Source organism: Nerophis lumbriciformis, linkage group LG18 (genome assembly GCF_033978685.3).
Source record: "Nerophis lumbriciformis linkage group LG18, RoL_Nlum_v2.1, whole genome shotgun sequence".
Classification (NCBI taxonomy): Eukaryota; Metazoa; Chordata; class Actinopteri; order Syngnathiformes; family Syngnathidae; genus Nerophis; species Nerophis lumbriciformis.
The window spans coordinates 15,261,127-15,275,965 of NC_084565.2; the positions used below are offsets into that span (position 1 = coordinate 15,261,127).

General features: G+C 42.9%; 1 protein-coding gene across 1 annotated transcript in view; it reads left to right on the forward strand.

Moving 5' to 3' along the window:
- The first annotated feature begins 9,259 nt into the window (after positions 1–9,259).
- sntb2 (syntrophin, beta 2) overlaps positions 9,260–14,839 on the forward strand; it is a 100,084-nt gene continuing 94,504 nt past the window's right edge. The window contains exon 1 of the mRNA XM_061977733.2: positions 9,260–10,091. Within this exon, the coding sequence (XP_061833717.1) occupies positions 9,455–10,091 (637 nt within the window). The 5' untranslated portion in view covers positions 9,260–9,454. The remainder of the gene's footprint in view (positions 10,092–14,839) is intronic.

The following is a 14,839-nucleotide window of genomic DNA, read 5'->3' on the forward strand; positions in this document are numbered from 1 at the left end:
GGCCTATTTTCAACTGAATTCTATCCACGCGGCTCTATTGCAATTCAAAGAAAGGCTTGGATGTCGTGAATTTCCTGCCCAGACAATGATCTACAGATGGGTCAACAAGTTCCGAACCCATGGGACTGTTAATAACCTCAATCGTAAAGATACTAACAGACAATCACACTCTGGATGACCGAAATCATCAAGGACACCACAGAACGTTGATGCAGTCAGAGACTCTGTTGTTCGCTGCCCACGCAAGTCTGTGCGTCGACAAAGTCAGGAGCTTGGAATGAACCGGGAGTCTGTGCGGAGAATTTTGATCGCAGATCTCGACCTCTATCCTTACAGGATACAGATTAAACAAAAGCTTAAACCTGCCGACATGAGGAAACGAGTGATCATGGTTTTGCGATAAGATTGACGCTGCGCCAGACTTCCTTGACAATGTCTGGTTTTCGGATGAGGCACTTTTTCTGCTTTCAGGTCATGTGAACTCTAAGAACATCTCCTGGGGTAGCACACCCCCTGAGTACTGTCTGCAAAGGCCATTACACTCTGTCAAGTGCACTGCTTAGGTCGCCATCTCCAAACATGGCATCTTTGGACCGTTCTGGTTCGAGGACGACAACGAGCGGTTTGTGACAATCAACACCGAGCGATATGTTCAGGTGCTTGGCAAATTCTGGACAGCACTTTGTCGATGAAGAGGGGTCGTCAGGGACCTCCAGTGGTTCCAGCAGGATGGTGCCACCCCCCACACCTCAAATGAATCATTGGCATGGCTACAGCATCGCTTCCCTGACCGACTGATCAGCCCATACTTGCCAACTCTCCCGGATTTTCCGGGAGACTCCCGAAATTCAGCGCCTCTCCCGAAAACCTCCCGGGACAAATTTTCTCTCGAAAATCTCCCGAAATTCAGGCGGAGCTGGAGGCCACGCCCCCTCCAGCTCCATGCGGACCTGAGTGACGTGTTGACAGCCTGTTCACACATCCGCTTTCCCACCATATAAACAGCTAATGATCAAGGGCGAGTTCTTGGTTTCTTATGTGGGTTTATTGTTAGGCAGTTTCATTAACGTCCTACCAGCGTGGTAACACACAACAACATCAGTCAAGTTTCCGTCTACCATAAAGCAGTTTGTCTGCCGTAAACAGCAATGTTGTGACACTTTTAAACAGGACAATACTGCCATCTACTGTACATGCATATGTGACCCACCCATAATGTGTCACATTTTTGTGTTGATTTATTTATTTTATTTTGTGGTTTGAATTCGTTTTTGGAGCTGTCATTACACATTTATCAGTATTCACATTGGTCAGTAGGGGGCAGTAGGGCGTTTCTTCCCAATTGAATGCTATCACCTGCAGACCGGAAGTGTCTTGTCATTCTGATGAGCGCGACCAGTCTGTGAACAATTGAAACGTCCTGTGTGCTTTTTCCTCCTGTATAACAGGTTAGTTTTGGTGAATAAACTCACTGAATAATATCCATGTGATCTTTATAAGTTTAAGTACACATTCTGATGGTGGAGCCTAACTCTAAAGTGTTTGTGAGTTGTATTTTGTATTTGTGAATTAATCCAGTGCACAGCTGCAGTAATCAATACAAAAAGGCGACGTGAGTGCGCAATGTTTATATAGGAACTTCTGATCCTAATTCAGACTCCCAAATTAGAGCTCCCGTTTTCTTATTGATTTTATAATGTATATTTGTATAATGTTTGTGTTCTGAAATAGTGACAGAGAATAGAACAAGGATGGACAATTCAACCCTTAACTCAACAATGAGTAGATGAGTGTTATGTGTGTGTATATGTGTAAATAAATGAACACTGAAATTCAAGTATTTCTTTTATTTTTATATATATATATATATATATATATATATATATATATATATATATATATATATATATATATATATATATATATATATCCATCCATCCATTTTCTACCGCTTATTCCCTTTGGGGTCGCGGGGGGCGCTGGAGCCTATCTCAGCTACAATCGGGCGGAAGGCGGGGTACACCCTGGACAAATCGCCACCTCATCGCAGGGCCAACACAGATAGACAGACAACATTCACACTCACATTCACACACTAGGGCCAATTTAGTGTTGCCAATCAACTTATCCCCAGGTGCATGTCTTTGGAGGTGGGAGGAAGCCGGAGTACCCGGAGGGAACCCACGCAGTCACGGGGAGAACATGCAAACTCCACACAGAAAGATCCCGAGCCCGGGATTGAACCCAAGACTACTCAGGACCTTCGTATTGTGAGGCAGATGCACTAACCCCTCTGCCACCGTGAAGCCCATATATATATATATATACTGTGTATATATATATATATATATATATATATAGCTAGAATTCACTGAAAGTCAAGTATTTCTTATATATATATCTTAACCACGCCCCCCGACCACGCCCCCCCACCCCCCACCTCCCGAAATCGGAGGTCTCAAGGTTGGCAAGTATGTCAGCCGCAGGTGTGACCCGGAGTGGTCGCCGCATTCAACGGACTTGAACGCCCCAGATTTTTATCTGTGGGGATACCTTAAGGACAGGGTGAATGGCAACAACCCCCAGACTATCCCTGATCTGAAGGCAGCAATCACAGCAGCAATAAGAGTGATCCCAAAGGAAGAATGTGGGAGGGTCATCGAGAACTTTGCCCGCCGGATCCAAATGTTCTTGCAGCAACGGGGAGCTCATTTAGAGCACATTTTTTGAGCGCCGGTTAAACAAAGAGTTTTTGTGGTACAGACTTGAAACTTTAGAGATGTCCGCTCCATAGACTTAACCTAATGTAGCTGAATTTTTGTGTTAATCTAAATAAAAGTTTGGAAGTGATTCGATTTTTATTGATGAACGTTTTTTTTGTGTAACCCTGTAGAAGCTTTGGGCTGAAGAATACGTCGTACATTAAGGAAGAACGTCACTTTTCTTTTTTCTTTTTTTTTTTGTCCTTTCCAGCTACTCAGGCAAATTACATTGTTAATGGAGATGCTCATATTTGCTGTACAGATTTACTTACCCTGTGGGGAGTGCTCAGAGAGTATGGGGTATCGGACTGTCTTATTGTGGCAGTTCGCTCCCTATATAATCAGTGCCAGAGCTTGGTCCGCATTGCCGGCAGTAAGTCGGACACGTTTCCAGTGAGGGTTGGACTCCGCCAAGGCTGCCCTTTGTCACCGATTCTGTTCATAACCTTTATGGACAGAATTTCTAGGCGCAGTCAGGGCGTTGAGGGGATCTGGTTTGGTGGCTGCAGGATTAGGTCTCTGCTATTTGCAGATGATGTGGTCCTGATGGCTTCTTCTGGCCAAGATCTTCAGCTCTCGCTGGATCGGTTCGCAGCCGAGTGTGAAGCGACTGGGATGGGAATCAGCACCTCCAAGTCCGAGTCCATGGTTCTCTCCCGGAAAAGGGTGGAGTGCCATCTCCGGGTTGGGGAGGAGATCTTGCCCCAAGTGGAGGAGTTCAAGTACCTCAGAGTCTTGTTCACGAGTGGGGGAAGAGTGGATCGTGAGATCGACAGGCGGATCGGTGCGGCATCTTCAGTAATGCGGACGCTGTATCGATCCGTTGTGGTGAAGAAGGAGCTGAGCCGGAAGGCAAAGCTCTCGATTTACCGGTCGATCTACGTTCCCATCCTCACCTATGGTCATGAGCTTTGGGTCATGACCGAAAGGACAAGATCACGGGTACAAGCGGCCGAAATGAGTTTCCTCCGCCGAGTGGCGGGGCTCTCCCTTAGAGATAGGGTGAGAAGCTCTGTCATTCGGGGGGAGCTCAAAGTAAAGCCGCTGCTCCTCCACATCGAGAGGAACCAGATGAGGTGGTTCGGGCATCTGGTCAGAATGCCACCCGAACGCCTCCCTAGGAAGGTGTTTCGGGCACGTCCGACCGGTAGGAGGCCACGGGGAAGACCCAGGACACGCTGGGAAGACTATCTCTCCCGGCTGGCCTGGGAACGCCTCGGGATCCCCCGGGAGGAGCTGGACGAAGTGGCTGGGGAGAGGGAAGTCTGGGCTTCCCTGCTTAAGCTGCTGCCCCCGCGACCCGACCTCGGATAAGCGGAAGAAGATGGATGGATGGATGGATTTACTTTACAAAATAGAAGTGTGGGATACTTATTTTGTTGCCCTATTTGTATTGTACTTTATTAAATTGATTTATTTAATGTTTGAAGCTGCCGGGCCGCAGCAAGAGGGGATAGAAAGAGCAAAAAAGAAAGACAGAGTAGGAAATTGCAGGGACAAGAGGGGATAAGACAGAGAGACAATAACAACAACAACAACAACAACAGAACAGCATCAGCAAATGGGATATGTACAAATATGATACGAAAAGTGATAGCAAAGAAGCAGTTAGTGAAGTAAATATTTATAACACAGAAATGACAATGAACATTAATTATTACACTACAAACGGAGGAAAAAAAATATGAATAGAAATAGCACGATTGATAATGAATAATAATAACTACTTCTATTATCAACAATATAATTGTTTCAAATGTAACAATACATGTATGTAATGATAACTTGAAATACAAAAGAAAGCCGATAAATGGAAGGAAGAAAGAGAAGCGAACTGTATTAACCTTGTAGATTGTTATAGTACCAATAGGTTAAGCTTTGTCAGTGTGTCATGTTTTACCCAGTTTTGCCTAGGGGAACAAAGTTAATATATGTTTGATGACATGTGATTATATCCATGAGTTTATGTATGCATATGTGCTTGTATGTATATGTACAGTGCACGTATGTATGTGTGTACCGTGAGGGTGTATGTATGTGGGAGCGAATGTATTTATTAATAAATAAATATATATGTGTGTGTATACATGTATGAATAATTGTGAGTATGTATGTGAATTTGTATGTACAATATTTGTCTCCCAGTGTGTGCGGAAGCCAAAGTACAGCCCCAGCCACCCACCCAAAGAGCCCAACCCAAAACAGCAGGTCTGGTGCCCAGGGAACAAGGGACCACCAGCCCCACGCAACCAGGCCGGCCAGCAACAGGAACCCCAGAGTGTGGTCCACTGTGCCGCCCGGCAGGGCCAGCTGCAGGCCATAGACAGACGTGCCCAGCAGAGGACAAGGCACGGGAGAAGCAGGGGACAGCCAGCCCCCAAATCCAACAAGAGACCACACCCCACGCGGGCCCAGAGACTCCCCACAGCCGGACAGGAAGACTGCCTCGCCCCACCAGCAACCGGGACCGCCCAGCACGGGGCCACGGGAACTACCCACCCCACCTGCAGGGACAGGAAAGATTAAAAAAACAAAGATATCACAGACACCTGACACACAAAGTCACTACCCCGGCAGCTGGCCGCCTTGCAGCACTGCAGAATACCCTGCAGTGCACCGAGCTGCCACAGTAGATGCGGGGACTAGACTCAGCGGCCCCAACCAAGACGGCCATCCGGAAGGGGTGGACGGCGCGACTCATGGGCCCCAGACATGCAGCCCAGCTGCAGTAGCCTGAGGCGCCGGACAAGCAGTCCCCAAGAGCACCCCCCCCCCCAAAAAAAATATTTATATATACATACATACATACACATATGTGTATATATATATATATATATATATATATATATATATATACACACACATACAAAATGGTTGGCACGTTGTGTAAATGGTAAATAAAAACAGAATACAATGATTTGCAAATCCTTTTCAACCTATATTCAATTGAATAGACTGCAAAGACAAGATACTTAACGTTCGAACTGGTAAACTTTTTTTTTTTGTGTGCAAATATTAGCAAATTTTGAATTTGATGCCTGCACCACATTTCAAAAAAGCTGGTACAAGTGGCAAAAAAGAATGAGAAGGTTGAGGAATGCTCATCAAACACTTATTTGGAACATCCCACAGGTGAACAGGCTAATTGGGAACAGGTGGGTGCCATGATTGGGTATAAAAGCAGCTGCCATGAAATGCTCAGTCATTCACAAACAAGGATGGGGCGAGGGTCACCACTTTGTGAACAAATGTGTGAACAAATTGTCGAACAGTTTCTCAACGAGCTACTTCAAGGACTTTAGGGATTTCACCATCCACGGTCTGTAATATCAAAAGGTTTAGAGAAATCTGGAGAAATCACTGCACGTAAGCGGCAAGGCCGAAAACCAACATTGAATGCCCGTGACCTTCGATCCGTCAGGCGGTACTGCATCAAAAAGCGACATCAGTGTGTAAAGGCTCAGGAACACTTCAGAAAACCACTGTCAGTAACTACAGTTGGTCGCTACATCTGTAAGTGCAAGTTAAAACGCTACTATGCAAAACGAAAGCCATTTATCAACAACACCCAGAAATGGCGCCGGCTTCGCTGGGCCCGAGCTCATCTAAGATGGACTGATGCAAAGTGGAAAAGTGTTCTGTGGTCTGACAAGTCCATATTTCAAATTGTTTTTAGAAACTGTGGACGTTGTGTCCTCCGGACCAAAGAGGAAAATAACTATCCGGACTGTTGTAGGCGCAAAGTTCAAAAGCCAGCATCTGTGATGGTATGGGGGTGTATTAGTGCCCAAGGCCTGGGCAACTTACACATCTGTCAAGGCACCATTAATGCTGAAAGGTACATACAGGTTTTGGAGCAACATATGTTGCCATCCAAGCAACGTCTTTTTCTTGGACGCCCCTGCTTATTTCATCAAAACAATGCCAAGCCACATTCTGCTCGTGTTACAACAGCGTGGCTTCATAGTAAAAGAGTGCAGGTAGTAGACTGGCCTGCCTGTAGTCCAGATCTGTCTCCCATTGAAAATATGTGGCGCGTTATGAAGCCTAAAATACGACAACGGCGACCCCGGACTGTTGAACAACTTAAGCTGTACATCAAGCAAGAATGGGAAATAATTCCACCTGAAAAGCTTAAAAAATGTGTCTCCTCAGTTCCCAAACGTTTACTGAGTGTTGTTAAAAGGAAAGGCCATGTAACACAGTGGTAAAAATGTCTCTGTAACAACTTTTTTGCCACGTGTTTCTGCAATTAAAGATTATTTGCAAAAAAAATGTTCTCAGCTTGAACATTAAATATCTTGTCTTTGCAGTCTATTCAATTGAATATAAGTTGAAAAGGATTTGCAAATCATTGTATTCTGTTTATATTTACAATTTACACGTTTCAACATCACTGGTTTTGGGTTTTGTACATATACACACGTACACACACATGCATATATACACGTACACATATACTTATCTACATACATACACATTAGGGTTGTACAGTATACCGATACTAGTATATTATCGCAGTACTGATGAATCAAAAACGGTACTATACTCTGAAAACTACCGGTTCCCGGGCATTACGTCATGTCGTGACATTGGTGGTTTTATGAGCAGACGAGCATGTTCGGCAGTGCACAATCACGTAGTACTTACAAGTAGACAATGTATGTAGACAGAAAAGAGAGAATGGACGCATTTTGGCCTAAAAACTAATGATAAAGGTGAAGTTATTTCACTGAAACGCCCTCAGGAAGACGTACTTTAAGACATGGCTAGACGTACTTTAAGACATGACAAGGCAGTGTTTTTTAGCTACTTCAAAATAACTAATCCTCGCCTCCATGGTGACAAATAAAGTATTGTGAGTGAATGTGAACAGCGGCAATCACAAATTACAAAATACATTTTAAAAAACATCTATGTCGTGCGTGCAATACAACTGTGCTGCTTTTATTTTGAAAATTGTTATTTATGGACGTATGTCCGGGTGTAACCTGTGAGTGAAGGTGCACAGCGACAAGTGATGCCCAGTTACCACCGAGATGTCAGCTCACGCTAAAAAAAGAAAAGTTGATGACGAATGCCGTGTTTTCAACAAGACATGGACTGCCAAGTATTTATTTACAGAAATTAAAGGTAAAGTCGTGTGCTTAATTTGTGGTACACAGGTTGCTGTGTATAAAGAATATAATTTGAATCGCCACTACACGAGGAAAAATACCGTAATCTGTCTGATGAAGCGCGCGCAAGGGAGGCCGTTGCGTTGATGGTAAAACTGCAAACCCAACAAGGACTTTTTGCCATATTTCACACCCCCAGAGATGCAGCCGTCAGGACAAGTTTCGTCATTTCTCACAAAATCGCCAAAAAAAGGAAGGCGTTTTCTGACGGAGAGTTTATTAAGGAGTGCTTATTGGACTCTGTTGCGCTGATATGCCCGGAGAAGAGGGGCGCATTTGAGAACGTGTCACTCTCCCGATGCACTGTAACGAGGCGGGTTGAGACCATCGCTGGAAACTTGGAGCTTCAGCTGAAGAACAGAACGGCCGACTTTGACTGTTTTTCGGTGGCTTTGGATGAGAGCTGCGATGTACGTGACACCGCCCAGCTGCTCATCAGCTTACGTGGGATAACTGCAGACTTTTAAATCACTGAGGAACTGGCAGCCAGCCAGTCAATTAAAGGGACAATCACAGGTAATGACTTGTTCACATAGGTAAATGCGTGTTTGGACATGTTAGGACTGAAATGGGACAAGCTGGCAGGTGTGACAACAGATATTTGTCCAAATCTGACGGGGAAAAATGTTGGACTTTTAAAGAGGATGCAGGATAAAGTGACAGAAATGAACCCTGTGCAGAAATTGATATTTTTACATTGTATTGTACATCAGGAAGTGTTGTGTAAGACAGTGTTAAAAATAAAACCATCAAAAGCAATCTGCTTTTGTATAAAGTTAAGTTAGGTTAAATGAAATTATTATAATTATTTATTATTATTATCATTATTATTATTATTATTATTATTATTATTATTGATCTTACGGTATATCAAAAATAATATTGAGCAAAATTTAATTGAAATATTGTCGATGTGCCCTCCAGCAGTGCTCGGGTTGCTCATGCGGCCCCCGGTAAAAATTAATTGCCCACCCCTATAAAACAGGTGAAATGATATGCTCTTTACTAAGCGTTGTAGTGGTCTCATTATGGACAGTTCCTGTCAATTCCCTCCTTTGTAGTTTGACTTCCAGTGTGCAAGACAAGCACAGCAATGAAAGCAAGTAATTGTTCCTTTTTTTGAGGCTTTCATTTCATTTTATCTAAAATTGAGGTATACATCCCGAATAAGAACGGAGCTTTTCTGTATATCAAACATTTCCTGTATAAACGTGCTCTTACTGTGAAATACTGTGGCGGATGTTGATTAAAAAGTTGAACGAGGACGCGGAATAGCTTAGTTTTAGAACTTGACAATCAGCTCAGTGCTAAGCTATTAGCTGACTAATAGAGCGACTTGTTGTCTGTTTCCTTGGGGGAGGTATCTGGCTCTCGGTACCGTTAGTTAGCGAGTGGGTGTGTCGGTGTGGTCCAGTGGGACGCTATCTAGCGGCCGCTGGTATGCGTAGAGGAAAGAGGAAAAGTTGATGAGTTGAGTTTGAAAGCGGCGCCTCGGTGCTGAAGAACCGAGCAGAAATGGCGGTTTGGACCAGAGCGGACAAGCACGGCGAACTGGACCTTCTACTCCGCGACCGCTGGGTCCGAGTGGCCGCCGAACTCACCCGAGAAACGCTGACTTTAACGGCCGAAGCCGAGATAGGCATGCAGGGGAGTCACCATCCGGAGCACAGCAGCCCCCTGGCGGGCCTGAGGAACGGAATGTCGAATGGAGACGAACCGGGAACAAGTCCGTCTTCGGGTCCAGAACAGTTCCAGAACCACGGCAGCCCGGGTCACGTTGGGGTCAGTCGCGGTTTAGGCAGTCCGGGGAAGCATCCAAATAACGGCGCCAACTCGGATTTAGGAAGTCCCGGCTCAAGTTTTGCGCCGAGGCAAGTCGAAGTGAGTCCGGGTGTGTGCGCGGAGGCTGTGCGCAAAGTCCGGGTTGTCAAGCAGGAGTCTGGCGGGCTGGGAATCAGCATCAAAGGCGGACGTGAGAACCGGATGCCCATCCTTATCTCCAAGATCTTCCCGGGACTCTCCGCCGACCAGAGCCGCGCTCTGCGGGTGGGGGACGCCATCCTGTCGGTGAACGGGAACGACCTCCGGGAGGCGACGCACGACTTGGCGGTGCAGGCGCTGAAGAAGGCCGGAAAAGAAGTGACGCTAGAGGGTGAGTTGGGCACGTTAGCGCGGGGATTTGGGCCGAGATTAGAGACTTGTTTTCCCGCATGCTTGCTTGCAGGAAGTTGAACTTTTTTTTTAATCAAACATTTTCATCATAAACCTAATCAAAAGTTAAAAAATATAAAGAATATGAATGTGGCAGGACAATAAATAAGGAAAACTGAAGGATGATATAAATGATAAATTATTGCAAATATAAATCAATTGACTAAAATAAATATATAATAATTTTAACCATTAGCAAGCAACTAGTTACTTTTTAAACTGTAAATGTTACAGTACAGTAATACAACTGCTTTGATGATAATGTAATTAACATATATTTTTAATTTAAATATAAAACGTATTAGCATCTCTTGTTGGATTGGCTGTAGCCTCGCTGTTAATCATTTGTATAAATGGCCTGGGCATACCTGGATTTTTCCTGGGTGGAAAAACCTTTCACAATAAAATGAGCAGCATATGTACAGTAACTGCTTCGAAGTATTACAATTCTTCACCTTTTTTCATCGATGTGTGAAATATTTTCATAGCCAAGTAAACTTTTTGTCATAAAAATATTTTATTCTATTCTATTCTATTCTATTCTATTAATACGCCGACAATCCCCTCCCTAGATGAACTGTACAGTGCCAGGTGCCTCAAAAAGGCCCAAAACATCATAAGGGACCCATCTCACCCTGGACATAAACTTTTTGAACTGCTGCCCTCGGGCAGGAGATACAGGACAATAAAACAAACAGACTTAAGAACACTTTTTACCCGAGAGCAATAGTGTCGCTGAACACAAGACAACAATAATGACTGTGCATGTGAGCTGTGTGCTTGGTATTTTTATGTATTTTATGTATTTTTATCTATTTATCTATGTTCTTATGTTTTTATGTGTTATGAATTTGCACTAAATTAGTTTAGCTTGCAATTTCGTTGTACAATGTACAATGACAATAAAGATATATTCTATTCTATTCTATATTTATAAAGCACAGCACTGTAGCATCCCTATCTAATTCATTTATTTCCGTTCTAAACAGTCCTCATCTGTAAGTGTCTTCTAGTTTGAAACATTTAGAAATACAAATACATATAAACTAACTTCTAATTGTAATTGTAATTAATTTTTTGTAATTAATTAACTTAATTACAAAAAAAAAAAAAAACATTTTCCACATGATTTAAGGGATTGCAAAGATGTGTACTAAAATACATTTTTCATGAATGTAATTTAATCCCACAGCAGCAGGGTGACATAATTGTGAAATTTGCATAATTAGCCATGGTGCCTTTCCCAAAAAGTGCAAAGCAAATGTTCAGAAAAACAAACAAACTTTCTTTTTGTCTACCATAGACAATTTTATTGACCACCACGTTTTTTTTTAATTTGCAAATTTATGAAAAATTAAAAAACTAAAACCTCACATCTACTTAAGTGTTCACAGCCTTAGCTCAAAACTTGATGCACCTTTGGCAGCACTTACAGCATCAAGTCTTTTGGAATACGATGGCACACGCTTGGCACACCACGTTGACCCATTCTTCTTTGCAGCACCTCTCAAGTTCCATCAAATTGAATAGAAAGTGTTGGTTTTCATCCAGGATGTCTCTGTACATTGCTGCATGCAGCTTTCCCTCTATCGTGACTATTCTCCCAGTTCCTGCTGCTGAAAACCATCCTCACAGCATGATGCTGCAACCACTATGCTTCATTGTAGGGATGTTATTGGCCTGGTGATGAGCAGTGCCTGGGTTTCTCCAAACATGATCCCCAGCATTAGGGCTGCAACTAACAATTATTTTGATAGTCGATTAGTCAACGATTATCTTAACGATTAGTTGACTAATTGGATAGTAAAGCGTACACATATTTAATGGCTCTAATTTGTCCATCGACTTCTAAATGTAGCTGAAGTTATTGTAGACCTGTGCTTACTAACAACAAAGATGACCAATTCATTAATAAATATTTATTTGTACTGTAGCTGTGCTGAGGATTCAGCTGTTACAAAAATGACTAATAAAATGTTGTCCATTTAAAAGAAAGGAAAGGCAAAGTGCTAAAAAATACTATTAACCTTGTTTATGTATTAAAAAACCCAGTTAAAATAGCAGCAATGAAAACAAACAACAACACACAAAATCGAACCTCCTCAAAAAGGAAAGCATTTTGTGATGTTTAAAGAGCTACACACTGGTATATTGACTTTTGATGAACTCTTGGCTTTTTTAGCACTCTAATAGACTCAATGTGTAGAATTCTAGATTTGATTAATTTTTAAAATGGTGGTATGTTTAATCGTACGATACCTCAACATTGGTGCCTGCCTGTCTGTTTGTTAAAGTGCCTTTTTTTTACAGCATTGCAATTTGATGCTGCTTTAAAACATACCTGAATTGATATAGACAAAGTTTAGCTGGCTTACTTTGGCTAAAATGATAGTTAAAATTGTTTTTCATACAACTTCATCTCAATCTTGTTAGCTAGCTATCAAGGTAGAAGCTACCAGTACTCTTACTGAGGCTGAGACAGCATCCTCCCTCCAAATGTCCGACATCATGTCTCCGCTTTAAATGCTCACGTATCACAGATGTACTGCCATGAAAATAAGGTCCGCTTTGCACAACGAGCAAGGTATTCATGTTTTAACAAGAATAAGAGGAAATATCCTCACACTTTACATGTTATCACTGGCGATGTTTTTGCGAGTGACCCAATTCCGGCCGGAAAAACACGAGTGATGACGTCACGACTATTGTCGACGACAATGTTTTTTATGGTCTTTCAGGTGCATTTTAGCAAACTTTTACGAATGAATGACTTCTGTCTGGCCACTCGAGATCGTTGTCCTTCTGGAAGGTTCTCCTCTCTCCAAAGAGGAATGCTGTAGCTCTGATAGAGTGACCATCGGGTTTTTGGTTACCTCCCTGGCGAGACTAAGATGACTGCAGAAATGTACAGAGACATCCTGGATGAAAACCAACACTTCCCATAAAGCCCGATGGAGCTTGAGAGGTGCTGCAAAGAGGAATGGCCGAAATTGCCAACAGATAGGTGTGCCAAGCTTGTGGCATCGTATTCAAAGACAGTTGAGGCTGTAGTTGGTGCAAAAGTTGCATCAACAAAGTATTGAGCAAACACTGGGGAAACTTACATATAGGGTTGTACAGTATATCGGTACTCATAAAGTATCGCGGTACTAATCAATTGAAATCGGTACTATACCACTTTTGAAAAGTACTGGTCCCGCTCTTTCATCTGAGTGCCGCTTTGCGACGGTGACTACAGAGCAGAGGAGCATGATGTTGAGTGTGTCAAAACGCACACACAAAGTGCATACAAGCAATAACATCTTGGAGAGGAAAAATGACAAAAAACTAAAATTCTACTGGTTAATACAGAGGGCGCGTGAAGTGCAATATGGAGGTATTTGGGCTCCAAAACTAACAATAAAGGTGACGCTTTAAACAGGAAGGCACCGCGTTCCAAGTACTGTTTTACACCTTTCCTGCTTGTTGGCTCCCAGACCGTAGTCGAAGGAGAGCAGGGTAGACCTTTCCCTTCACAATGGGTCCGTAAGGCTCGGCTCTTAGACCGGAATGACGAGGCCGTCGATTAGTTACAACTTGGTCCCTTTATTTATAATTTCCACAGGGCACAACCGGACATCCACCATGCTATTAACACTCCTGCGCATGCTAGCGCTACCTCTCTTAACTTGCCCACTCACTCACTCACATCACTCACCCCACATACTGCCATTCTTAAAGGAGCACTCACACACACACACAACTCTCACAACAGCTGCTTTAAAACACGCCTCGTGTTTGGCGATTAGTATTACCACCTTTGCTTCAAACTTAGCTAAACATATAAATAATAAGCATTCAGATCTGCACAAGGAGTTATAAAGAGTGACAGGTAATAATGTAGTTGTTACACCTGTCTTGCTGTTCGGTCCGGTGCAGACCGTAGTCGAGGAGCACAGGGAAGACGTTCCCTTCAGGGTCGATGCCATTTCAATGCCTTTTAATTTATATTTTAACCTTGTATATTTGTTCTTTGACTGTGAGTGTTTAATGTAGTTTAAGATTTTCTGTTAAAATAAAGCCAATATTGACATTTTTTGTAGTTCCATTTATTTGGAAAAGTATCAATATACATTTTGGTACAGGTACCAGTACTAAATTATTGGTATCGGGACAACCCTACTTACATACATGTGATTTTGTATTTTTTATTTTATTTTAATACATTTGCAGAATTTAAAAAATACTTTCCAGATGCACTGTATTTTGGCAAGCTGGGGGAAACCCTGGTATCTATGCTGTGCATCTGCAAATGACGCAGTAGCCAAAGGAGGAGACGTTTTTTACATATTGTTGTTCATTAAATATAATAAACATTTATAATATATAGTAAGTCATAGGGCTGTAACGGTACGTGTATTTGTATTGAACCGTTTCGGTACTGGGGTTTCGGTTCGGTTCAGAGGTGTACCGAACGAGTTTCCACACGAACATATTAAGTAGCCGCCTCCGCTTCCTTCTGCCTCTGTCTCTGTCAGTCCTCTACACAGCACCCAGCATTGTCCCACCCACACAACCATCTGATTGGTTACAAACAGCGATAACAGCCAATCAGCATTGCGTATTCAGAGCGCATGTAGTCAGTGCTTAGCGTTTAGCAGGTAAGCATCAGGCAGCAGACTTTCCCCAAATTATAATAAACACCTCCCA